Source organism: Limulus polyphemus, unplaced genomic scaffold (assembly GCF_000517525.1).
Source record: "Limulus polyphemus unplaced genomic scaffold, Limulus_polyphemus-2.1.2 Scaffold2042, whole genome shotgun sequence".
In the NCBI taxonomy this organism is placed as follows: domain Eukaryota; kingdom Metazoa; phylum Arthropoda; class Merostomata; order Xiphosura; family Limulidae; genus Limulus; species Limulus polyphemus.
The window spans coordinates 118,525-144,652 of NW_013667652.1; the positions used below are offsets into that span (position 1 = coordinate 118,525).

Here is a 26,128-nt window from a genome sequence, read left to right on the forward strand (position 1 = left end):
CACATTCTCTAGGGATGATGTGGTGACCATTGTGGATAGGATAGTGGATTCCCTTATGCTGTCAGGTACTTCAGCTCAGTCCATTCATCGGGTGTTCCTTCCCCTCATTTGTGGGGTGAATGAGGAGGACAAATTTGATTGTTTCTTCACCTGTTTAGGCATTGGAACCTTTTTTTCTCTCTGTTCTTCAGTCTTGATTTATCAGGTAAGCACTGTTCCTTTTCTTTTTCTTGTGTTACATTCTTCTGCTTGTTCTTTTCTTCTTAATCCTAACCCTAACTCATATCATTTACCATTCCTGGACCACTTCCATTTTCATGACATTAAGCCTCTTCCTTTCTATCTATCTGATTCTTTTTTCACCATTCTTCATCCAGTTTGAAACTGCTTTTGCCTTTGGGGGAGGGTGGACTATTGGTGTCAGTTTCACCTTCAGCCCTCTATACTCCCGTCTTTCTCTGATCCTTCTTAACACACTTCTTGATCTCTCCTCTCTACACCTCAAATCTACGGCACTCCATCATGCCCCAGATAATTTTGCAGGTGATTCTCATTCCTTTGACCTCTCCACTATGGCTGTTCCTCTTCTACCTTTCCTGCTCACTTGCTTTCTTGTTGTGTATAGATTAGGGCTATTGGTACTCACATATTCCAAGTTTGATTTCTTTCTTCTATTCTTAGAACCCTTTGCCTAGCCCCTTTCTTTGTCCTGAAGTTTGGAGGTATTCCTAATTTGATTTTATCATGGGCTGAGGCTGCCCATGATAAGTCCTTGCTTTCATAAGTTGTTTCCATCGTTCGCCCCCCCCCAACCTTCCACCAGTGTATCTCTTCTTTGTCCTTAGTTTCCTGTCTTTTATATTCCCAACTTCCTCTTCTGCTGGTATAAATTCCATTGACCTCATTGGTGATGTTCCATTCATGTCAGGTCCTATTGGTGCCTGGCTGTCATAGTTTGAGCTCCTGCAGTCACACTTTTCCATCCACTCAAGTGTTTCTCTACTTCTTTACCCACAGACTTTCTCTCCACTTCCTTTACCATCCTCCTTTCAGCCTTCTTGTTTCCTTTTCTCTTTCTGCTCCCATCTGTATCAAACATCTCTTTGAGGCTGTGTTCATCACTAATTCCTTACTCTCAATTATTATCTCATTCACCGAGGAGGTATTTTTCAACTCATTTTTGGTTGGGATCAGCCTTCTCCCCTCTGCCTGTGTGCATTGGACCTTGCTGTCATTATAATTCAAACCTATCCTATTCATTCTCCATGTGAGGTTTTGTGTTTGGCAACCATGGCTTCATGGGGACTGCTTATCTTTTTGGGTCACATGCATATACACCTCCTCAGTTGATCCTTGCGTGACCAGTGGAATGCTTCACAGGATTCTTTGACCTCAGTGGTTCTCCTGTCTTTTTCTCCATTCTAATATTTGTATGGGTGCCTGGACCGATCTCCTGTCACCATCAGTGTTCCTTTATCTCCACTCAGTCTGGACCTACAACTCTTTACCTGTGCTTCCCCCTGTTGATCATCTATTTTACATCTAGACATGCACCCAGGACGAATCCTCTCTCCATATCCATGCATTTGAACTTCTGATACATTGTTAGGCATTATATTATTATTATCACCCCTAATGAATCATTTTGTTATTTTTCATTCCAACTACACATTGGTTTTTTCTAAATTAATCACCATTAAGTAAACTGATCCAGAATCTCTTGCTTCCAAACTCTGAACCTTATGTCTTGGGCTAATTCTCGGTGGGTTGGTTTTCTCACCTGCCATGTAACGGATATTATGACAGGATTGCTGACTGCCTCTCTTGACCGGTCCCTGATCTGTCTGCAGTATGTTACTTCTCCCTCTATTTCCATTGGGGTTCTCTTTTGAGGACTGTACTCATTGTTGTCTAGCCAACTCTCTCATTTTCATGCTTTCTCTCTTCTGATCATCTGTTTTCCAGTCCTCAGCCTTGGCTGTTGCTGTCTTCTGCCTGGTCTGGTCTATTACTTGTCATAATGCTCATCCACCTTTCTGGACTTTACCTTGGATTCTGGCCTTGCCCAGAAGCACTCCTTGTCATTTCCTCCTTATGGTACCCTATGACTAACTTAACCTTTGTTCTCTGCCACCTGTCAACCTAACTCCATCTTCCCCTGCCAATTATACACTGTATTACTTCTAAATCTACTATCTATTTATGTTCTGGATCTTGTCTGTATACCTTCACATTTGGTTTAGTCTGATTTATTGGCTCTGGAACTAGACTTTACCATCTGATGATCCTTTTCCTTTCTGGACTTCATGCTTCCTAGTCCTTCTATCATGTGTTTGGGGTGCTGTCTGTCACTACTTTACTCCTAATTATTCTACCATTGGACATCTCTCTTCCCTTTTCCAGGCTGTTCTACAAGGTTCAATTGTCTCTGTTTTTGTCAATTATTGGACAGCTTTGTCTTCACCATTTTGCCTGCTCGATACTACAGGGTGTTTTCTTCCCTTTTCTCTCCACCTTTTTCAGATCCTTCCTTATCCATACACACACTTCCCTGTTCCCTGTGTCTGACTGCAGTGTCCTCCTGCATGCTCTTACCAGTGCCAGTTCACACCATTGACAACCTGTAACTTCTACTGCCTGCTTTTCAGCTGTATTTCTTTAACTTCTTGCATGTGGTTGCAGTTGTTCTGGTATTTATGCTAGTGACTCCTCCTATACCTTTTCCATCATCCTGTTATTCTTTTTTCTCCTGTCCAATCCTTCTTCCCTCAGTTTTCAGTCACTTGGTGAGGAGATCTTTACCCTTCTCCTCTCTCCTATCCTTCTGTTTCACTCTTCTGTGCTAATTAGGATCCAGACAGACATTTCTTCCCTGTTTATGCTGTTTGTTTTTTTGGTTCATACTTCTCACTTTCAGATTTCTGTCTTCTACTTTTCATTCCTTGGGATTTCTCCTCCTGCAGGTACAATCTCTTTCTGCCTTTATTAGTATGTCTGTTACATTGTGTAGTTCCCCCTCTTTAGAGGTTGCTAACCATCAGATTCGTCAACTCTCTCATTCTCTCATCACTTGTTTCCTAGCACTGCTGGACAACATCATTCATGCTGGCATGTGGACTACCTCGCATAACTTCATAGCCCATTCTCTTCATCATCTGACTGTCTTGTCTCCTGGGGGTCACTGCCTGCCCATGTTTGCCATCCTACAATATTCTCACCATCTTTAGACAGGTGAGTCACTCCTCCTTGGTTTTTTACCATTTGCCTCCTAGGGTACATTTATTTCCCAAAGGTCCGTATCAACCCAGGATAATGGAAAGAGCTTGTACCATCCACCATGGCTCCATATATGCCCACTGTTGAAATGAGGTGATTCTCAAGACCATTTAAGGTATCCTTGTGGTATATTCTGTTATCTGTCTACTGTCTAATCCAGATCATATCTACTCTCTAGACTATCATGAAAAAAGCCAGTATCAGGGGGTGTTCCATCTGCTTCTCCGACTTATGCTTGCTGGATTTTTGAAATAGATATACGCAGCCACCTTTTGCATTGTTTACAGTAAAAGACTTTTCCAACAGGTGTCCAGTGGGATCTGGGTATTTTCTCCAGGTCTCCCCCTTTTTTCATTGAGTGGAGCAACGGAGACCCATATCACTCACCAGTTCCTAGCCACTAGGGTAATGGACCATGAAGAACCCTCACCTAATAACTGGGGGCTGAACAAATGATGTGGAGGGAAGTGGGGTGGTAGTGACACCATCAGTGTAGTACGGGTAATCCATCTCTTGATTATGCTCATAACACACCAGTGTCCTCCATCTTGCTGCTGCCCGGATGTTAGTTCCTGGATTGTCTGGTATTGGATCAGCATTGCACCAGCCAACATCATTTATCACATGTGGACCAGACAAAAATTCCTGACACTGCCTGGTTTGGAATGGAGTTTACCCACCATGTTTGCATTCCCCCATCCTACCACCACCTGAATATTGGTTACCAGTTGTCTGGTGTTGGATTGGTGTAGGATTTGTGAACATAAGTCCTCACATATATGGTTCATAGGATCTTCTTCCTACTGTGGACCTGATGAAAAATTCCAAATGTTGCCTGGTTTTGGACCAGAGTTGACCCACCATGTTTGCATTCCTCATTCCTACTATTGCCCAGATGTTGGACTTCTGGGTGTCTGGTGTTTGTTGTGTACTGGGTCTGCACACAAGTGCCATTCCTGGGTTGTTGAAATGGAAGTTGCTTTTCCCTTCTACTTCCTGGTCATGAGGTGAAGATGGTTGGGACCCTCCTGCTACTGCGGACCAGAAGACACATATCTGATGCTGCCTGTTTTTGGACTGATGTTGACCCACTGACTACCTGCAGTCATCTCCTGTTGAGTCGAGTTGAGCACTTCCTAATAAATTATTCCCTTTTCCTGCTGCAGATGACTGTTCTCTTGAATCAGTGCATATACAAAAGTTCTACAATTTATGGAATATGTTCTGTGCACTCCTCCCGCAGCTTGTGTCAGTCCAAGAAGTCTGATGGTAGAGTTGAAGTGAGCACTTGGTATGGTCTGAATGCACCTTAACCATAATACACATATTGGCTCTCCAACCTCTTGTGTTCAAGTACGCGAATGGCCATGTTCTTATTCCACCCATACCTGTGACACATGGGACTTGTTTACTTCTTCCTGATGAGATTTGGAACCCCTGATATTGGGCTTCATACTCCATGGGTTTCCTTCAGGTGCTTTCTGAAGGGAGCTCATGCAGGAAACTTTTACACTGTTCCCCCCACTATATCAATGTAGAATTCTAGCTTTCTGTGTGAAGAGGTGTGTATTGTCTTGGAAGTTAACATTTTCCTTACCTGAAAATGTATTTACGATAGATGCTCACCTCTTCCCACCCTTCCTCCCCACTTCTGGTGAAAGTTAGTTTCTTTGCCTCATCACATAATGAAGAACATGGGTGCAAAAGCATAGAGGGAGCTAGTGTGCAGGGAGGTTGTGCTGCCCTGCTATTGGTGGAGGGATTTTGCTGCATAATAACGTCATTATGCACTTGTGCAAATCACGAGAAATCTCACAAGTTTAGGTGGGAGTTGCAAACCTCAAAGGCAGATGCTCAGGGAAGATAGGTTTCTCTGTGAGAGGTGAGTAATATAAGCACAAGCTGTGTATAATGGTCTGATGAGTTGCATGCCAATTTTTCTGTGCTGATAACAGAGTAAAAATATTAAGAATATCTTATAAGGCACTGACTTTTCTAGCATTGTTCTGAGATACTGTACATCTTGCTGGGAGTGATGTTATAGTGTGTGGAATGTTCTTGGGGCCAGGACTGAGCTCTTGTTTCTTTTAGAAAGACAAAATAACAGCCAGTGTGCACCTGAACATTGTTACTAATCATGTTTACCCAATACTGTATTTATACTCTGGTGGACAAGAGCTCTTCTAAAATGATTATGCAACAGTTCACCATGATTGAATTATTTGAAATTGATTCTTAGAGATTAACTGTGGCTTTAATCATTTTATTTGGCTGTATTTCAATGTGATCTTTTGGTTGAACTGGAATTTTGTATTTATTACTGTCATTCCCTGCAAATGTCTGCGAGCTATTATCAGATGATATTTCTTGACAAATGGCCTACAGTTGAATGACACTTTTTATGGTATTATGTTAAATAGACAGTCAGTTAAAGTATTTTAGGTGAGTGTAGAAAATCTCTTTAAAAGTATATATATTTCATGATGAATTACTGAGCCTAACTGGGCTTACATAATGCTTTTTGTACCTCCTAGATAAAACAAAAAAATCATTTGTTACTTTTCACTTGGATTGAGCTGTAATTATTCATATTCGAGTTACATATTTGTTGAAGTTAGGATCACATCATAATATTAAAGATTATTGTTCTGTTTTGTTAAATCTTTGTTCTTACAATTATCAAATTTCATTTTATTTTTTATGATTATTCACAACTGCTTGTATGTATCCTAATTATAAAAAAAAACTGTGATATGAAAAATATTTAATGAACAAACATAACAATTTATAAACAACAAAAAAAAATGTAGTGTTAAAGTGCCTAAATACGAGTTTCTTACTATGGCTGTTTACATAATTTTGAAAGTAATGATTGTTTGTTTATACCTTCAATAGGTTTAAAAGGCAATCCCTTGTCTCATGAATTATATACCAAGTACACTAAACCTAATGGTACACAAGAACTTCTAGCCTTTCTTCTTGACAATCTTCCTGGTAAGTACACAAAATTTTGTTTCTGGTCTTATGCTTATAGGAAGAGAAAGCATCAGTAAACAAATTAGTTATTGGGGCTTTATTTTTAGCTTACATATATGTAGTACACAATGCAAAGACCATATTCTAACACAAAAAGGACTAGTTACTTTATCAAGACCTTATTTTTATGCGTGTCTTCTTCAAATGCTGATTTAGACAACATGTTATCAGTAATAATTTTATTTCAGTAAAACTTTTAGAGAAAATATCAAAAGATATTTTTCTAAGCTTTTAAAAAATGTGAAACAGATTATCAATGAGAAATTGTAAAAAATAGTTTGAAAAGAGAAAGCTTTATTTCCTCTTCTTAAAGTCACATAAATGGTAGATTCAACTGTTATTTGCTGGGGTTTTTATTGCAAAGTTTTACTGAGAAACCATAAGCAGTGTTTGTAGAGGATCCTCATAAGCTGTTTGTTGATGTCATTGCAGTGCAAGTATTCTATAGAGGGCACCAAATATATCATTGGAATGTTTTGAATTTTATTATGAGCCATGGAAATTCAAGATGCTAATAGTATCTATAAAACACAATGTAATAGAAGAGGTAAATACTTGCTGAAAACAAACTTAACTTCAAAAATATACCATATGATGAAACTATTATAGTTGTTGGAATCAAACTTAAACAGGAGCAGGTTGACATATTCATTACTACCATTGTTAAAAATGTAAGTAATGAAAATACCTTACAAAAAATACTTTTTTAATTCTTGGAATTACTATGATCATTTGTGTACAGTTACTCTTGTAATACAATGTCGGCATTAATAGAATAAGGTGCACATTTTGTAGAGAAGGGGGCTTTGAAAATAATTTCAGAAATTAACTTTATGTTAAGTTGTGTTCGTCTTTCCTAACTTTTGAAATATGTAAGTGTGTATACAGAGCAGATATTGTGATATAAAAGTTAAAATTGATGAATTTATAATACAAGTTTTTTTATGATATCAGAAGCTTTGGAATATTGATGTATTTAAGATCACCATCTTTATTAAATTAGTAAAATAGTTTGAAAAACATTCTTAGCATGATGTGACTTGTTGAGTGTACGAATTACAAGACTGAAGAGAAAATCTAGCTCTAAATAAATTTTAGAAACAGGTTAACACAGGTATATTCATTTATGTGCAGTGTAAAACATAATATTTGCAAATGCATGGTGAAACAATGTAAAATCTTGCTTCAAGCTAAATGTCACATTCTTTAACTTGTGTTTTCATATCTTTACATTATTTTTATGGAAATATTATACAACTTATGGAATCTAAGAAATTACTGGAATATAGTAAAATATATATTGATTTTCACTTTGTGTTTTTAACACATTTTTGTTTTACTCTGATAGAAATAGTTTTTATCTAATCGAAGTGGTGAAAAATGTAAAAGGGAAGAAAAAACTAAACTGCTAATGGTGATGGTTTTATTACATGTAATTTTAGTATTATCAAATAGAACTTAGAAAACTGCAGAAGTAAATTCAAGTATAGGTGTACTGTTGGAACAGCTGTTCCTCTTAGTCAGTCAAATGGAAAATGTTTAATGGATAAGGAAATGCTAGACATACTCTAGTGACTGGCTGGATAAGGAAATGAGAACTACTAGAAATAAATATTCTTTGTAAAGACAGACTAACATACATATTTTTACATTATATCTGTCAATAGTGATCTACCAAGAAGTGTAATATTGAAAAAAGGAGTTGTTACAATTACACTATCAAAAAATATTTACAGTTAATGTAAGATCCGCTAAGAAATAATACATACTTTCTGTGTGCTCACCATCTGTTAAAATATTTGATATTATGTTTGATAACACTAGAAAAAAACATAATTATTTTTCATCATTTGCTTTAGTGTAGCACTTGAATGAAATTTGCTGTTTTTGAGTTTATTTTGAAATCAATTTTACTATTTTTTTTAATCTTCACATTGTTTCTGATTTTCATTAAAGCTTTTTCTTGTTACTACCCAAATCCACTTGTTCATCTCTTATGTCTGTTGACAAGAAAAAAATGGAATTTTAACAACAGATTCATCTTTCACTCTCTCTATTTATAGTAAAATTTCATAGATTCATGGTACTTAGTGTGTCTCTTGAACTCTTTCTATGTTCTTTTTTCTTTGTTATTTTAATTTTGCAACCACATATAAATAGTGGAAAAGCAAGAATACTTCACATTATTTTATCATTCACTGTGTTTTCAATGCACTACAACTTCTTTATGCTGTACTGCACCTTTTCCTAGACTTTGTGGGTTGTATTGTAGGTCTCGTGGGTTTATCTTTTGGTATGCCACTTATGAAATGTGTAAGATAAAAGGTAAGACTGCTTTATACATAGGCATTTTCCTATTGCTAGACTATGGGGTGAAAGAGTGAATTGGAAAGATAAGTTCTGGCAGAAAAAGTTATTAAAAATCTTTGTCACTTGGTCTACTGTGTTACTGACTTCAAAATGAGCAAACATATCATCTTGTTTGTTTGTTTTTTTTGTGTGTTTTTTTAGTCCCACAACTTTTTTTGACTTTATGGTAAGTGGAATATTCATTTTAAAGTGTAAGACACTGTTTTATTCTATAAGGAACCATCTTAACTTATGGTTACTTCAGAATAAGATTGCTCTTTCTGTTCAATATAACTACTTCATTAAAGCTGACTTTCCAGTCTTTATGCTGAAATCTTTGATACAAATACCTTTCAGTCTGGAATCACTCATTTTGTTGAATGTAATTATTTTTCTTTGCAACTGACTTTGATAAATATGCATATATTTGTGTGGAGCTGCTAATTTTTTCCAATTTAATTATACTTTACATTGTCCTGAATCATTTGCAATACTTCTGGTATATTTGGTGTAAGTACTTACAGTACAGAGCTATTCATTTGTTTAAAATGAAATACAGTTACACAGGGCTGGCTCAGTTTTCTTTCTGTGGGAACTTTCCATACAGTTGTATCTGTTGTAAGATGTAATTTTATACACCTTGAGTTACTGTATGATGTAATTTTTTACACATCATGTTTATGTAGGATCTAATTTAAACACGCCAGTGTTATTATTGAATATAATTGTAATAGAACAGGGTTTCTCTCTGACGTGTAAAGTGAAAAACAACAAATAATGTGGAATATTTCATAATTTGTTAAACATGTAGAATACAAGGGTTCTGTATGCCTTTTTTGTTTTTTGAAAACTGTTCTTAAAGTAAAAACGTTTGTCTGTTAAAACAGGAGTATTAAAATTCCTGAGAATTTTTGTTATATAGGATTGCTGATTGTATATAAATCTTTCCCCATCAATTAAACTCTTAGAATAATTAATTAGATGACATTATATCATTTTTATGACAAAAATATTTAGTCCTAGTACTGTCTTTGTAAGCATAGTCTTTTCTTGCTTGATTAAACGGTTATTGTATTACCATTCAGAGACGATAATTTAACGAATGCAATTTTTGCATTGAAATGTATATATTCCGGTGTTGTTAAGTAAATACTTTAATTTTAAATATCCCCGTTTATCATGAGTGGCATGAATGTCTCGGTTACATAAGACAAACTGCTATTGAAGACGGCATAAAACATTATTTTTTTATTTTAAACCAGTATTTGTATACTAATGCAAAAAACGCAGTGTCCGAGTGAACTACTTTAATTGATGTGCACTTGAATACAACAAACTTATTTATATTCTCCAATAAAATGTTGCGAAAGAAACCATGTATGATTCCTGCACGCGTCTAAAAACCTTTGCGTTCAAAAGAAACATAGTTCGTATGTTTTCCAACAATACGAGTTTTTGTTAGGATTGTTGTTTACTTGACATGAATTCAGGCAATAATTCCTTGTTCAGTCCACATCCGCATGATGACATCAGTTGCGGGTGAATGACAGAGTTTATTACTATATATTGCATAAAAAGTCGTGTTTATGGGTAACCCAATCCTGTTTGTGGTCACGTTGTGCGGTCATTTACCGTATTTTTAGTAAATTTGCTTGAGTGTTGATTATACTTTGTACTGATTCTTGATATGCCCTTCCTCTACGTACCCCTACAAGAAAACTGGTATTTTCTTCCACTAGAAATTAGGTATTTAATGTTGGAATTTGGCTGTTTTTGTTGTTGTTGTTGTTGTTTTTTGTCAAACGGTGACATCATTGTAAATTGGGTTTTATTGATCATGTTTCGTCAAAATACATCACCAGATATAAAGAAATTTTCAAAAGCTTGACATGGTTTTATTCAATTTTCGATTCTATATTGGAGACGTTTTTACTTTTACCACTTTAAAAAATTGCAACAAGGAAATATTTCAAAATTCGTTATTTTAAGAACCATTTGGTGGTGAGATTGTCATAACAGAATAGACTAGAGTGTATACGAAAGCAAATCGCTTTTTACATCTCTGACGTAAAATTGTGCCTTGTTTACAATATAAAGCGGTTATGGTTTTGTACCCAAGCTTATTTGCCCACAGATCAGTACTTGAAAAACAGTTTTTGTTATTATTTTGGACAATGTTTTTATGAACTTCAGCATTTCTTTGGTCTTTTCATGTCGTGAAGTCACATGTATATATAAAAATAGTGCGCATTTTCCTTTTAAGGATGAACTTTTCCTCAGCGTGAGAATAGAACGCTTGTTGCGGTGTTTTTCTTCATGGACCCTTTTTACTATTAGATTGGAGTAAATTCCAAGTCCTGTCTGACTGAACTGGACAATTATGTCTCCTCCATGTTTCGTTTTCAGATTGAATATTTTAAAATAAACTGAACGTAGCTATGTTTGTGTTAGTAATTGACACACAATCATCACTTTCACGTTCGTTTTTCTTTTATCGAAAGTAGTAAGAGCTGCAGCTTAATCGCACCTTGGTTCAACTGGAACAACCTGGCATGGCCTGGTGGTTAGGACGCTCGATTCGCAATATGTGGTTCCGGGATCGAAACCTAGCGACAAGCATGATCGCCCTTTCAACCATGGGGCGTTATGACGTGGTGGTAAATCCAATTATTTGTTTTTAAAGAATAGCCCAAGAGATGACAGTGAGTACTACCTGCTGGTTAACTTTCCTGTTATCGGCAGTTCCAAATCAGGGACGGCGACAAATAACCGTAGTAGCTTTGCCATAAACAAAACAAAAACACAAAATGAACTGAAGCATTACATTTTTAATTTTCACATTTAATGACAAAAAAGGGAAGGTGAAACAAGTCTCAGCGTTCATATATATTCAGAGAATAAGCCTAGTGGTTTTAATCATTAGCGATATTAAGTATATATCTCAGCCTTGTGCTCCTGTTCAGTTTGTAATATTTGTTTTTTTCATTCATTTGTTGATACACTCATATAATAACCTACTCCTTGCATGCATTCTTAGCGTTAGGGCTATTTACTTTTTCTTTTTTTATGCAGCCAAATAATTAAAACCCTAATGTTACATATAGTGCCATTTTTCATTTTATTTGGTGGAAAAAAAAATCTTTTACATTTACTACTTCGACAGATAATACAATTAATTTCCTGATTTTAACATTAAACCTACAAAATGTATTCTGATAATTGAAAGTGATAATTTCAGACCCAAGAATGTGAAAAACATTAAATGTACCGTATAGTATCATATGGTTACTACTGCATTTTTGCACGTGTTGAGTTTTAATGAGTTACACGAGTGTTTGTTTAAGCGGAAAGCTACACAACGGGCTGCCTCTGCTCTGCCCACCCCGCGTATCGAAGCCTGAATTTTAGCATTGTGAGCCCTCAGACTTACCACTAAGCCATCGGATGGCGTTACGTGAGTTACATTTCAAGAAGAAACTCAATGTTTTGCAAACCTTTTTGTTTATGATGTTTTAATAAGCATGATTCTATAATATGTATATACATTTGAATAATAGGTTTGTGTATGGCTGTTTAAGTATGTCTATAGTAATTCGCAATTAAAATTGTGCTTATCTATATGTTTACTTGGTTTTTAAATTCCTCCCACGTTTTTGCCAAAACGGGTTGAAATTTTGGCATATATGTTCTTGTCCCTCACAGAATATAAATGAAATAATAAGTTTCGAAAGAGCCTTGGGAGGATCTCAAATGTGGAAGATCAAGGAGTTTGAAGACACTCTGGTCCGCTTGGACCGACTTACTTGAAAATTGGTAATAACATTTAAAAATCTATATAAATCTAAATTTCGAAAATTAGTCAGCTTTTTGGGATTCTCAGGACTGAATCCATGGATTGGTACGGTTTGCATGTTTGCAATTAAGCATAAAGCTACACAATGGATTATCTGTGCTCTGGTCACCACAGGTATCGAATCCAGGTTTCTAACGTTTTAAGTCTACAGACTTACCGCTGTGCCACGGGAGGGGCGGATTGGTATGGACATGCAAGGGATAATTCAAAAAATATTTATGTTCATATTTTTGCAATTCTCTTATTGATGCCTCAAAAAAGTGGATCAGGGGTTTTTGAGAAATTAGGATTGGCGCACGAAATTACGTCAAAATTGGTATGGAGAAGTAAAATATCTACTTTTACATGTTGCCAATGTTTCATTCCTCCCATCTTATATATGAGGAAGGGTGTTTTGGGATTCTTCGGGGTTCAAAATAAACAACCAAACACACAAAGGTCATTCAAACCAAGGTGTCACCATGTCCAAATTGTTAGAGTAATTTACTGGTATCTTATGAATAAAATCCTGTAGATATGTTAAATATTTAAATAGGTATCACAGCTTCGGCATATAAAACGTTATGCTAAATTTTAAAATTAGATAATTCATAAATCGTATATCCAATATATTTACACGAAATGGATGTACATAATTAATAGGCTTTACTGAGACATCACATTTTATATTGAAGATTTATCCTTTTTGCATTTACTGTTCAGTATATTGGTGTACATACTAAATATTCAAACACGTAACTATCGATATACGTAATTACCCAATTTTACGTCGGGTTCTCTCATTGTAATACTCGTAATAACTAGATATACGAACTGTTTTGCGCACGATTTACTATAAAGAATATTTCACAGACACCTTGTACGTTTGCTCGTGTAATCTTTGCTACACGTGATAGCCTATCATCGGTTGTGAAGCGTGACGAAAAAATCTCACCTGTGAGCTATAGCGCAGTCAGAGTGGAACAAGTATTAAACTCAACAAGACACGAGAAGGAAGTGATCAGCTAGCACGAGGTTTGTAGCAAGTAAACATTCGCGGGACTTCTCGTGGTTTAGGACAGGTTGAGAGAACTTTTGATAACGTGTTAACAAAGGCTTTATATTTATTAAGACATTCCCCAGAACTTCAAACTACACATTGGCCATAAACATTGATCAACCGTTGTTGTAAACGTTTTTACCGCAAGCTAACTGCTCATTTGGCAGAAACTGTGGCGAGGACAAAATACATCGCATTGTTCGGCTGTTTCCAACCTCTTATTTGTTAGTTGTGTGACGCCCTTATCTGTTTTCTCTTTGAAACAGTGTTGTAACCGTAGTAATCTAGTACTAACACGGACGTTTTACATTGTAACCCTCGAAAAAGAACTTGAATGCAGCGTATTAGAGTAAGCTTGATGAAGAATATAGTTGAAAAAGGTCATGAGTCCACAGCCCGAAGTACCAGTTAATGTGCAGAAGTACATTGGTACAAGTCTTATAAGTCATCAAACACGTGGTAAGAAGAATATTTGTCCTTCTCTTCCAGGAAGGTTTTTGCATAAGGAAGGGCAACAAAACGCAAGAGGAATATGTCATGATTATCAGCACCCAGTTTGTAACTGTTCATCTAGTGATCGTAATTTTTCAAAACAGAGCCACTCGAAACTTAACAATTGCATTTGGACAGGAGTGCCATTAATCAGTTTATCAAGTAGACGAATTAGAAATCCAGTTAAACCCAGATATGAAATTACCGGTAGTAGAGATATGAAAAATGGATTTATTCGGGCGCATAAATATGATTTTTCGCATATATTGGAAGAGAACATTTTCTCCATGTCGCCTCCCCGATCCAGTGGTTACTCGTATATAAATGTGAATGACATCTTACCAATGTCGAAGCTAGCTATTCATACACATGGCTCTCCGTTAATAATTTCTACGGAAGGGAAGGACAGAATTAAACCATTTTCTGAAAATTCGAATATTTCTGATGCTACTATGCCAGATGGAAAAAATTTCGTTCCAACACAACGATTTCAACGACCGGGACATTTCTGTTGGACAGACGATAACCACAGAAGGAATGTCGTGAGCTCTTCATTACTCTCAAATGGTACATCATTAGAACATCTCCAGTCAGGAGATGAAACGACCTCTGTAAGTGGTGAATCGGATGGAAAATCTGAACCAGACTCCGCTCGACAGTCACAGCAAAGTGATTGTATTAGTGTTACATCGGAAGAGTCTTCTGGAACTTCAGAGGTCTTCGTGCCACGCATTATAAAACCACGAAAACGTCGAAGACGGGATAAGAAAATAGCCACGATTCAGAGTTCGTTGTGTAGTGGAAGTAGTATACTAACGTTAATACCTTACCAGCCCTTGTGTTACAAGTATTATGAACGTCCCAAGACTGACACAAAAGAAACGCACAATAGGGAACTTGGTGATAGTGATTCAGAAGAATCGCAGCCACAATTTTCGGATTGTCGTGATTCACATGTGGATCTGAAGTTACCTGAGTGTTCTTTATTATCGACTAGTTCCACTCATTATCGTGAAGGTCGTTATCCATATCCTCCATCTCCATTTTGTAGATGTATATACTGCGTAAATTCCTCATCTTCTATGCTTCCCATTATTCCGAAACTAGACTCCTCAAAACCGTTAATTAGAAAAGAAACGGTGAGTTCATCTCCAGAATCGGTGTGTGAAGTGACTGCTCGTATTGTTACTTCTCCTTGCGGGAGTCGCGATTTAGAAATAAAGTTTCTCCCTACCTTGAGTTCTTGTTATGGAGATGATAAAAGTACAGCAGACGAATCTGAAACAGTCTCTACGTCAGGTTCAGAATCATCATCTCCATCTTGTATAAGTCCTTGTAAGTAATTATTATTTGTCTTTGATGTCTTTCAGTTGTAGAAATGCATAGACAAATAATTTAATAAATCAATTAGGATTAAATATCTGTTTCTATTCCGACATAAGTATGTTGCATGTTTTTTCTCCTATCTGAGCTAAATAATTTGATGCAGTTTTTTAACGTCATTCTTATATTGTGTAGATAATTCAAAAACTTGTGATAAGAATTCGCACACGATTAATTTCTTTTTTATATGTGACTTTTGCAGGTTTTACTCCTCATATGCCTAAAAGCTTTCGTACTTCATAATCTAAGATGCTAAACACTATGACATCAAGGTTTTACACCCATTTTTGACAAACTATGAACTTTCTAGGTATCTAAGCTGCTTTTATTGTATAGATCACACGAATTTTGAATATTACAAACATGCATCGAACTCTTAGTTACATATATACAAACTCGAGTATTTATCAAATTAAGAACTAGTCGTAAGATATGCAATACTACATTAGTATGATACGCCAAAATATGTAGGTTAGAAAGAGTCCAAAAGAATGGTGAAGGCATTGCTGTTAATGCTTACCTGTGAAATGTTTATTTAACGTGTTAATATACGTATCCATAATTCATAAAAACTGTAATCGGCGCTGTTTGTATCAAACAATGCAAACCATAAATAAAGTACACATTCGCTCAGTATTTTGTATGTACAGCGATTCAGTACGTATGACTAACGTGTAATATGAATTTCGTGTGTATCCAATTGATTAGTTAGTTATTTATTTTTTGTCTAAATATTCTTCAAAAGTCATTTATGAGAAATGGGGAGTCAGTTAAACACATTTTTTATTCAGAAAAATGGATGACCTTTTTAAGTACCTGTGTAAGTTGGTTACTATGCTTTCACAGCTCACGACCTAATAAGGTTTAATATGATATGTATGAGACCACACGTATTTATGTGTATCCAGTGTCAGCTGGCACTGAAATAATGTCTACGTTTTTCTTATTCCTCAGACGTAAACAGTTGGAAAGTGGGACGTGCACTTTGTAAAGATTTGTGTAAAATATGCTTTTATTCATAAAAACGTAACATAACACAAAGTTGCATCTTTTTTTTTTGCTCCAGAAGATACGAAAAAAATTGACTTTTTCAAATGTTTTTCCTGCCCAGAATCTTGCGATTTTTAGAACCGAAAGGTATTGTTACCGATTTAAAGTGGTCAAAAACCTATTGTTTAAAATTTAAATGATATGCTTAACGTTGAAGATACTCAAAATATAATTACTAAATATCATTATTTTATTTAATACTATTTTGCTTATTTAGTCTTGCAGGTTATCTGAGCAGATTTGACAATCTTTTATATTTTTCTTCGGAGCTTGTATTTGTTTCTGGCTATATCACCACAAACATCTTTCCAGTTCGTCATGGACTGTATAAATAACATGTTCTAGGTTGTCAGACTAAATATTAATCATAGTTATGCATTTTGCTTCTACAATTAATCACTGTGGTATTTCATCATAATTATTTTTATTCATATATTTTTTATAAGACATTATATCTGCACATTTTATTACAGCCACGAAAATAGCATTTTTAGTAAAAGTTATTTTACGTGTCTTATCGATCCGATGAAAATGCATATTACAAAGTGAATATAAAATGTTCATGCTATTAAATGAACTTTTCTGATTTAAACTTGTGATTAAATATTTTATGAGTGTCGGCTTTTTGTAATTTCCAGTTCAATTGCATCCCCTCTGTAATTTACGTCTTATCGTATGTAATAAAATCGAATTGAAAACAAACAAATTTCTAAACTAAATACTTTAAAACATTAAATGATGGGTTTGAGTTGTGTGTTTAAGCGTAATGTGAACTTTAGAATTTCTAAACTGGAATAATGCATACAGCATTTTATTATTATTATCATTATATGAGATTAGATTGTTTTGAATATAAGCTTTAGTTAACATCTGGTATGCAGCTATAGCCGAATCATACCATCGTTGTTTTTATATTAATATACATGTTCTTAAGAAATCTGTATGTACATGCAGAATTCTTTTCAACTTTTAAGTAGAAAACGTACAACCTCGTCATTTTGAAATTTATTGCAGAAAGGAAAGACGTTTTTTGTGTGTATAACTGAGCCTTGTTGATAGAAACGTGACCCAAGCGTATTAAATAATCCCTCCAAAATTACGTTTACCCTTCTTGAAAATTATATAACCTAAGGAACGTTTATGTACACGTATTACTCTGTAGCATCGAAACATCTACAAATGTAGTGCATTGGCCGAAATCAAAATATTTTTTTTATGATGTGGTTTTGACCGTTTGACGTGCAAGCTGACTCGATAAGACTCGCGTGATGTTCCTGTACTGTCAACGTACTCAAAACATCTTGGCAAATTCAGTTAAAACCGTAAGCTTATTTTCTGGATGTCTGCCCATGTTATTATAAAAAGGATAGTTCTACTAACAAAGAATTGTGTGTAAAATACAACAGTATATTATGCTTTTCCAAATTAAAAAAAAGTAATGTAACCTTATTCTTATTGCATATGTGTGTGTGGTCATGGTCGTGCATGAGTTATTGTTATCTTTGTTGGCTAGTAACTAACTTAAATAAATTGAACAGTTTACTAGCCGAGAGAGCAGACATAAATTTTGCAGACTTATCAGTCTAAGCGTCATTCAGCCTGGGTTATTTTTACAATTGTTCCGCACTTGTGCGGCCTTTGTTACAAGTTATGATTTTAAATAGACTGGAGCCAAATTGGTATTCATCCATACAGACACCTTTAAGGAGTAAACATTGAATACGTGAACTGCCAATCAATGGGCTTTTTTTTTATATCCTATCCTTACTAAAACGTAGAAAATTATGTAAACATTTTTCATGACTTTAAGAAATATACATTGTTTAGCGAATTCTAATTATGATTGTCTTCATCGATAAACTTTACAGGTGTAATGATAAGTCTTTAAAGTTTTATTATAAATCTGGATATATTTTGTTTGAAAGCTCAGCACTAAAATGATATATTGTATAGTACCACTACTAAGAAAAACTAGTTAAAATTTGAATAGTATAATTTACATATTTTGAAATGTGTGCAGTGCGCTATTAGTAATATAAATACCGTTTAACAGTCAGCATTTTCACGAAATGAATGTGTATATTAAAAGATAATTTGTTAGGAAAAATAATTTAAATAATCAGTCTTTTCATTGTATATCATCAGGGCCGTTGTCAGTGCCCTTGTGGCCGTAATGGGTACATAACTATGTTGAAGATTCTGAATTGTTTTGTATCAGTTAAAACATAAATACATGTATATCTAACATAACGTACTTAAAGTACATTTTAGTAACAAATTAGATTAAAATTTGTGTGTTGTAACAAATATGGAATAATTATTTTGTTTTGTTTAATGTGATTAGCATAAGAGCCTGTTAGCTCACGCAGCCTGCATGGAACTGTTATTACAGTCAGTTACGTCACACATCGGGCAAGAACGCTTAGAAGAGTTCAGTTGTGGAGGAACTGTTATAAATATAGCATCTGCGTAATAGCTTGCAAATGATTTAGAATGCATATTAAATGGATATAATTTAAGAAGAAGATTAACCAGGCTGAGCACTTAGCCTGAGAAGTGACTTAGTGAAGAGGAATAAAAGATATATCAAATGAAGGACTAAGAAAATAATACTCTGGTTCAATATAAAGAAAGAAAAAAGTAAAAAAAGATGCACTTGATAATTTTTTATTACCTGTATATTAAAAGAAGTAGTAAGTGATAATGAATTGAAAAATGTGATGACTAATAAAAAGCAAAGGGCATCAAATCAGTAGAAGAGGATTTTCTGTATTTTGAAGAAACAAATAATGAAGATAATAACAATATTTCAGAACTTTACAATTTGGATATTGGTTTGTGGCCATATAGTACAGAGAACCAAACAAGAGTTATACATTAATAAAGAATGGGCTTATACAAATTAAATGCATTATTTTTCCATGTTATGAAAAGCAGTGTGTCAGATAATGGGAAACATTTCACATCCTTGGTTGGTGTTTTCTGTTTGGTAACAAGAAAATGCAGCTGACAGATGGTTTTCATTTCTGGAAAAACTCTTGAATATCACAAGAAAACCTTTTGAAATGAAAAAAATTGGAACTCTAGTTTAAAGCAACTTTACAGTAAAAATTGTTGCTGAAACTGTAAGTAAAATTGAATTGTAGCAGTAAGGTATTTGGTAGAAATAATTTGGGCTTTTTGTTGAACTGTTGGTTGGAAAAGTTACCTCAAGAATAGAAAATTTTAACTCAAGTGAAATTAATGACAGTTTGATCCTTTAATTGAACACATTTGTAGGTTAATAAAAAAAATTAAGTAATTCTATTATTTGTGCCTCAAAATCCATATTGAGCTAATACACATTATCTAAAAAAGTCATTAATCCAGTCATTCAAAAATTAAATGTATGAAAGTTCTGTTCCCTTATTGTGGACTATACACTTGAATATCCAAGAGTTAAATGTTGAAAAAAATTTTCATTTCATTCCCTAATGTCAAGGAGAACACAGGTTTTGCTTGTTTTAGAGGTCATTCTTGAAGAGGATATGAAACAGGGAACACTGTTTGAAGATTGACAATGTCTGGGGTATGATAATAGCACAGATATGAGATCCCAACACAAAAACATGCAATCTAAGTTGTTGCAGTTAAATAAAAGTTTTTTTCACTCCTTGTAGGTGTCATTCTTTCAACCTTGTACTGGATATGCTGCAAGTTTCTACAACTGGTCAAAAACCTTTTACAGTTCCTTTTTCAAAGTATATTTACTATTTTGCAGCATTAATTAGTTAGAAGATGGGATGTATTATTGAAAACATAAAAACAGTGGGGAGGCAACCGAAAGGTTTATAGTCAACATTAATTAAATTAAAGGAAACTACAGTGGATAGTCTTCATCCTATTCTGAAGTTGGATCATTAGCAAATAAGCTAGTATCATACAGATTTTTAATTTCTGTAGTAGTTTAGTTTAATGTGCTTGTTCAAATATATCTATTCAGCAATCATATGCTGAACTCAACTAAGAGAATTGATATATATTGTAATTTAGTGAAAATGGCATGAAAAGTAGTAAAGAAGTAGTAGTAGAAGAATTACTGGAAACTGACATCAGAAAAAGGAAGCACCTGGCCAGTAAAAAATGTGCGAATGAGCCAATCATTACTTTACAATTATGTGAACTAGTAAAACCATGCATAGATTTAGTTGTAGCACTGTCCAGCATCATTGTAACCAAATAAAATGTTGGCAGATTGATTTAGGGGGTGAACTTCAAAACTCAGCTACAGTTCTCCCAGAGACATTTGATGATTTTTGAACACTGTACTTTATTTTTTTTGTCTTTCAAGATGTTACTTACAGATACAGTGACTGTTGTATCTTCTAAGAGGAGTTCTTCAAAGTAGAAATGAATTAAAATTGGCCTTAAATCATTCATGTCTCAAAATTCTCACTGTGCTGGCCATGCTCTCTATCAAAAGGGATATTGCAATAAGGTTGTATCCTCAGCAAATTGTCAAAGAATTTGAAATAAGAGAAATTAAAAAGTAATTTGCAACACCTTAATAATTATACAGAAAGTGTATTGATACAAATATTCATATTTCTAACTATGGAAGTGAAGACAAAGGTCCAGCTTTCACTTGAACTGGACTTAAATTTAAATACTGTGCAGGGGACCCAGAATTTTGCCAAGATAGCTTTGCCTATCTTCAAATCTTTTTGTAAGTAGTACATATTAATACCAAATGCATGAGTAGTCAGCCAGATCATAATTGCAGGTTTTTGGAGGAGAAAATAGCCCCTATCCATACTGGAAATTTTTTCCCCAGAAAACGACTAAAATACAGAAAAGGGAATGATCTGAAAACCTCAGATCCACATAATTCTATGTGATACAACATCTCATGCTTGTAGTACCAGGTGGTAAGTAGATGAACTCCAGAGGGGCTGGATGACAATCACTCGTAGTGTATATTAGGGACTGTTGTGTGGTTGGTGCCCCATTCAATGTCTCATTATGATTGAATGATGAGAAGAATAAAAACTGATTGGAAAACGTTTGGGGACTTTTCCATTCCTCCTCTACTCTCTTCATCTTCTGTTACAGTATCATAGAGTAATAACTGTTCTAGTTTTGTCTCTCCATCCATGAGGCACTAAAAAAAGCAGCTGCAACAAGTGCACATGCATTGCATCATGATTCTCATTATCTGTGCATAATATGGCATTGCCTACATTTTCTTTCACTTCTTTTTCTTCATTTTCCACTTCTTCATATACTTCATTATTGTGCTCGACGAGCAGACATAGACAACCAAAGAGCATGAAATGAGACAAATGGTAGAGGCACACAACAAGAATAGCAGGAGTATGATGGCACACATACAAGGAGAGACGAGACGGATAGCTGAGACTGTTTCAGAAGAAAAATGCAATCACATCCATAGACACAAGGAGAGAGAGGGAGACAGACAGAGAGGGGCAGTGACAGAAAGACAGAGAATTGAGATAGATAAAGAGAAACAATTACATAGAGACAAAGACACCACAGGGAGACATGGGTACTATCCCAACAGATATCAGAGAGACAAAACTATGGCAGCTTTCATCACCCGATGAATTATGTGGACAAAGTTTTATTATGTCATAACAGACTTCTTAGGACCAACATTACCATCCACATTTCCATTCCAATTTCCTTTCTAAACTTATCCTTGAAAATCTCTAGTTCTGCACCTACTTTTATTGTTGATGTGGACTGCACAAGATCCACCAAGAGAGACAGCTGAAAAGTGGTGAATATCCAACTGTTAAAAGGTCTTGCAACTGTCTTAGATATTTTCCTCAAACGAGCTATCTCTTCTATGATTTGACTGTGGGCTGGAAGATCATATCTCCCTGGATACTTCTTTTCCAGATATTTTAGCATCCTTCCTGGACCTCTCTTGTGAGAGGAATATATCTCACCAAGCTCAAATAACTCTGATATCCTCTCTGAATTCTTGGATGGTTTTCCTGCCTTACATTTTGTCTTTGCATAGTTGGGTTGCCCACCCACATGGAAAAATATAGGGAAAACTACTTTTAATGATTCCTCAGTCGATGTTATTGCTGATATAACTTACATCAGAATAATTGTACAAGGGTATGGATAGTTTTTCAATTATTATAGCAAATACATGTGTGTGTATGATAACAGCCTCCTTTGTATTTCTTTGCATCATTGTATTCCTCAGTTGCTTTCTTTAAATGAATAGTTAAAAAATATATCCAACATTCTGTTTATATTCAGTTTCCTTTCCATATTTACCTAGATATGTAACCATAGGGGTGAGTCCTATTGATCTGTCTTAATACCATTGCACTTTGCTTGAATAACTGCTACTTCTCTGTGAGCTATCAGATGACTTTACCGTTATTGTGGTTTTAAAAAGCTTGATCAGTTAAAACTGGGAAACTGTTGTGCGTCCATTTAAACTAAACTTTTAAATGTGGCTCTAAAAATGTTCTCTAGGATTAAGATTTGGGCTCTTAATGGGCAAATCCAGGATATTGATTGTGTCAGAAGGCATTGAACTACTGATAACATCGTCAGGCATGGTGCTATCAATTTATTGACTCGTGGTTTCATGTACAGGAAATCACTTGTGATTTATAATTGCGACCATTTCACAGTATCAGCAACCTGAAATCTCTTCTTTCTAAACTTGCATTTATTGCATTCCCTACATCAAAAGTTGGACCACGTCCTTTGTTCAGAAATTTACAGTAGGGCAATGGGCTTGATAGCTTGAAATATCGCTTCTGATGTTTAGTTCCCATTTTGTGTTTATATTTGTCGTCTTACCTGCTTATATGTTTTTACTTAATCTCCAACTGCTTTCCTGAAAGATTATTCACATACATGTAGTGTATATGTGTGTGAGAGAGAGCGAGTGAGTGATGTTTTATTGCTTGTGGTTACTTGGTAATTTATTGAGAAAAGACAAACATCATGTTAGTAAATAATTATCGTAAGGGTGACACAAAACTCTTATGACATGAACACAGCTTAGGACAAGCTATAACCTGCAGTGGATAATGTCCTGTTTGTTCTTTTACAGGAAAATGGTATAACCGTAGAGCACCTCCATGCTCTACTGTTTCAGGAAATTGACTGAATCGTAGAATACTCCCATGCTCTAATTCTTTCTTCAGTATATTTGGAGACCAGTAATGTGAAACTTTTATTTCTCGCAACTTGGATAATGTTGTATAACGAAATTGACAAACGTTGATTTTTTCAGACTTTCGGTAGAGTATGTAAATTACACGTTTTTCTGCTACTCTTATGGTTGTGTGGATTATCCATTGACGTATTTTTTGTTAAACGTAATTTTTTTTTGTACTACACCAATAATAAGTATTTTTTTGTGCAATTACCAGCACGCTTACTCGAATTTCTGCTCACACATTGGCAAAATTTGTGATTTAACATTAATGTTGATTTCACCCAAAATCAATGAAAAAAGTGGCTTTTATTTCATCAGAGGTGTGTTGCCATGATTATTTGAGTGGTGTTTTACGGTCTGTAAATTAATAAGCTATTGTTTTCCAGTGTCAAACCAAACAGTTCAAGCTTTTTGTCAACCTTTATTTAATTGTTTAGTTTCACCGATTTTTTACTCAGTCACGTTTTACTTAAATAATCCTTTAAATCAAATTATTATTGTGCTCTGTTACTTTATATCTTTATACACTGTTCGCCACGTATAATTGTTTATAAATGTATTAATAATATTGAGTGATAGCAAATTAGTTTTTAATTAACCGATATGTATTAAGCAAAAGCATTTTGTTTTATTTTATTTATTTTTTGTTACTTATGGATAACTAAAATCTCTTTCAGTCTTCTCAGCTTGAAGAATAGGTTTTCATGGCTCCATAACACATTCAACGTGAATGTATATTAGTATCAGGTGACTGACTTTGATTTTAAACTGTTACATGTCATATTATGTGAAAAGGAGAATATTATCAACCAGCCTTTTGTGGCGATGATGTTCAACGTACTTACGCCTGAAAAATAAGTTATCCCTTAAATGTTAACGTATAGGTTTTCATGGCTCCATTACACATTCAACGTGAATGTATATTAGTATCAGGTGACTAAGTTTGATTTTAAACTGTTACATGTCATATTATGTGAAAAGGAGAATATTATCAACCAGCCTTTTGTGGCGATAATGTTCAACGTACATACGCCTTAAAAATAAGTTATCCCTTAAATGTTAACGTATATTTTGACTTTACACTGAGTATCATAAAATATAAATACAATTTAGAAGAATAGTTTTAAAGAAGACGCAAGGTTATATTTATTTTGCAAGATATAGTATGATATTATATATAGCTGTAAAATACTGAATATATAAGAAATATAGCTCTAGACTTGAAAATTCTAGAACTGATGAGAGAAATCAAAGAAGACTATGTAATGTAAAACCACACTACACGTGTAATATCCAGTGTCCACGAAGGCCTTTTCACCAATACGTGGTCTCATCCGGCCGGCTGAGATACTACAGACATAGTAACAACGCTTGCATGCAAGTTAAAGTATAAAACCAGGTGCGTCGTTGAAGGCGGGGGCAGTAGGAATAGCTAGCTATCTCTTGAAGCTTGGAAAGGGATCCCAAATGATAGACAGCTTCTATGATACATTTGTATTGCAACTAGATTAATATTTTGTATTTCTTTGCTGTAACTGTCAACAATTTTGTGATTCTGCATCGGTGATTTATTTTTAAAAAAATTAAAGAGCATATATAACGTTGCAACTAGAATGTTACATATAATGTATGATTTTAAGACTGTTCACGTTCTGTATAAATCCTCGATTATTTTTTGACATTCGTAAAATTAGTTATACTGTCTGAGGACTTTAAGTTCTTTCTTTTAAAAAAAGTGCATGTTATTTTAGATTGATGTTATCGTGTGAGTTTACTTAACGTTGTTTTATATCATACGTTCGTTATTATTGGGTCACGTGCCTTATCTAAGACTGGTAATGCATAGGTGGATTAGGATTTTTATAAATTTGTATGTTGTTTTTTGTAAGAACCTGCATAACAAGTGACGTGCGTATTAAATGAATGTTTTATGTTATAATAATAGAAATGCGAAAGCAAAAACTGACTAAACATTACAGACTTACCAGACAATTCCGTACAATGTGTTGTAAAAGTTACGTTTACGGCATTCATTAAATATAAATCTTCAAGGTGAATGCACTACGTCACCTTCTTACACTACAGGCCTGCCTAACTTCCTGATATCCGGCTTGCATGCGAGTATTCTGTTGGCTGAGAGAGCCTACAATCTAACGCGAATTCCGGGTGATACCAGTACTGTACATTTCAAGGCTTTGTTAGAGGTCATTAACCGCTGTTCACCTGACCTAAAATTTTCAGAGTACCGTTAGCCACGATTCTTTGTGATTATAGAGACTACAAGGACACATACACGTCTCTTGGGAATTAGTGTTGACAGAATTGTTGGTTATATTACGTTCTTAAAAGCTTCTATAATAAGAAAAAAGTCGTAATAGATATTGAAAATATACATTTGATTAACATAATACATAGGATAACCAGTATATTATGTATCCACGATTAATAGTACCGT

General features: G+C 34.8%; 1 protein-coding gene across 2 annotated transcripts in view; it reads left to right on the forward strand.

Annotated features, from left to right (window-relative positions):
* The window catches only part of LOC106465760 (CCR4-NOT transcription complex subunit 6-like), a 101,976-nt gene that overhangs the window by 26,123 nt on the left and 49,725 nt on the right, over positions 1-26,128 (forward strand). The window contains exon 4 of one of the 2 annotated variants that reach the window (XM_013925994.2): positions 6,172-6,270. In XM_013925994.2, coding sequence (XP_013781448.2) covers positions 6,172-6,270 — 99 coding nt within the window. Of the gene's footprint in view, positions 1-6,171; positions 6,271-14,523; positions 15,381-26,128 lie in introns of those variants that run through there. The other variant, XM_022393688.1, reaches the window with a different exon arrangement.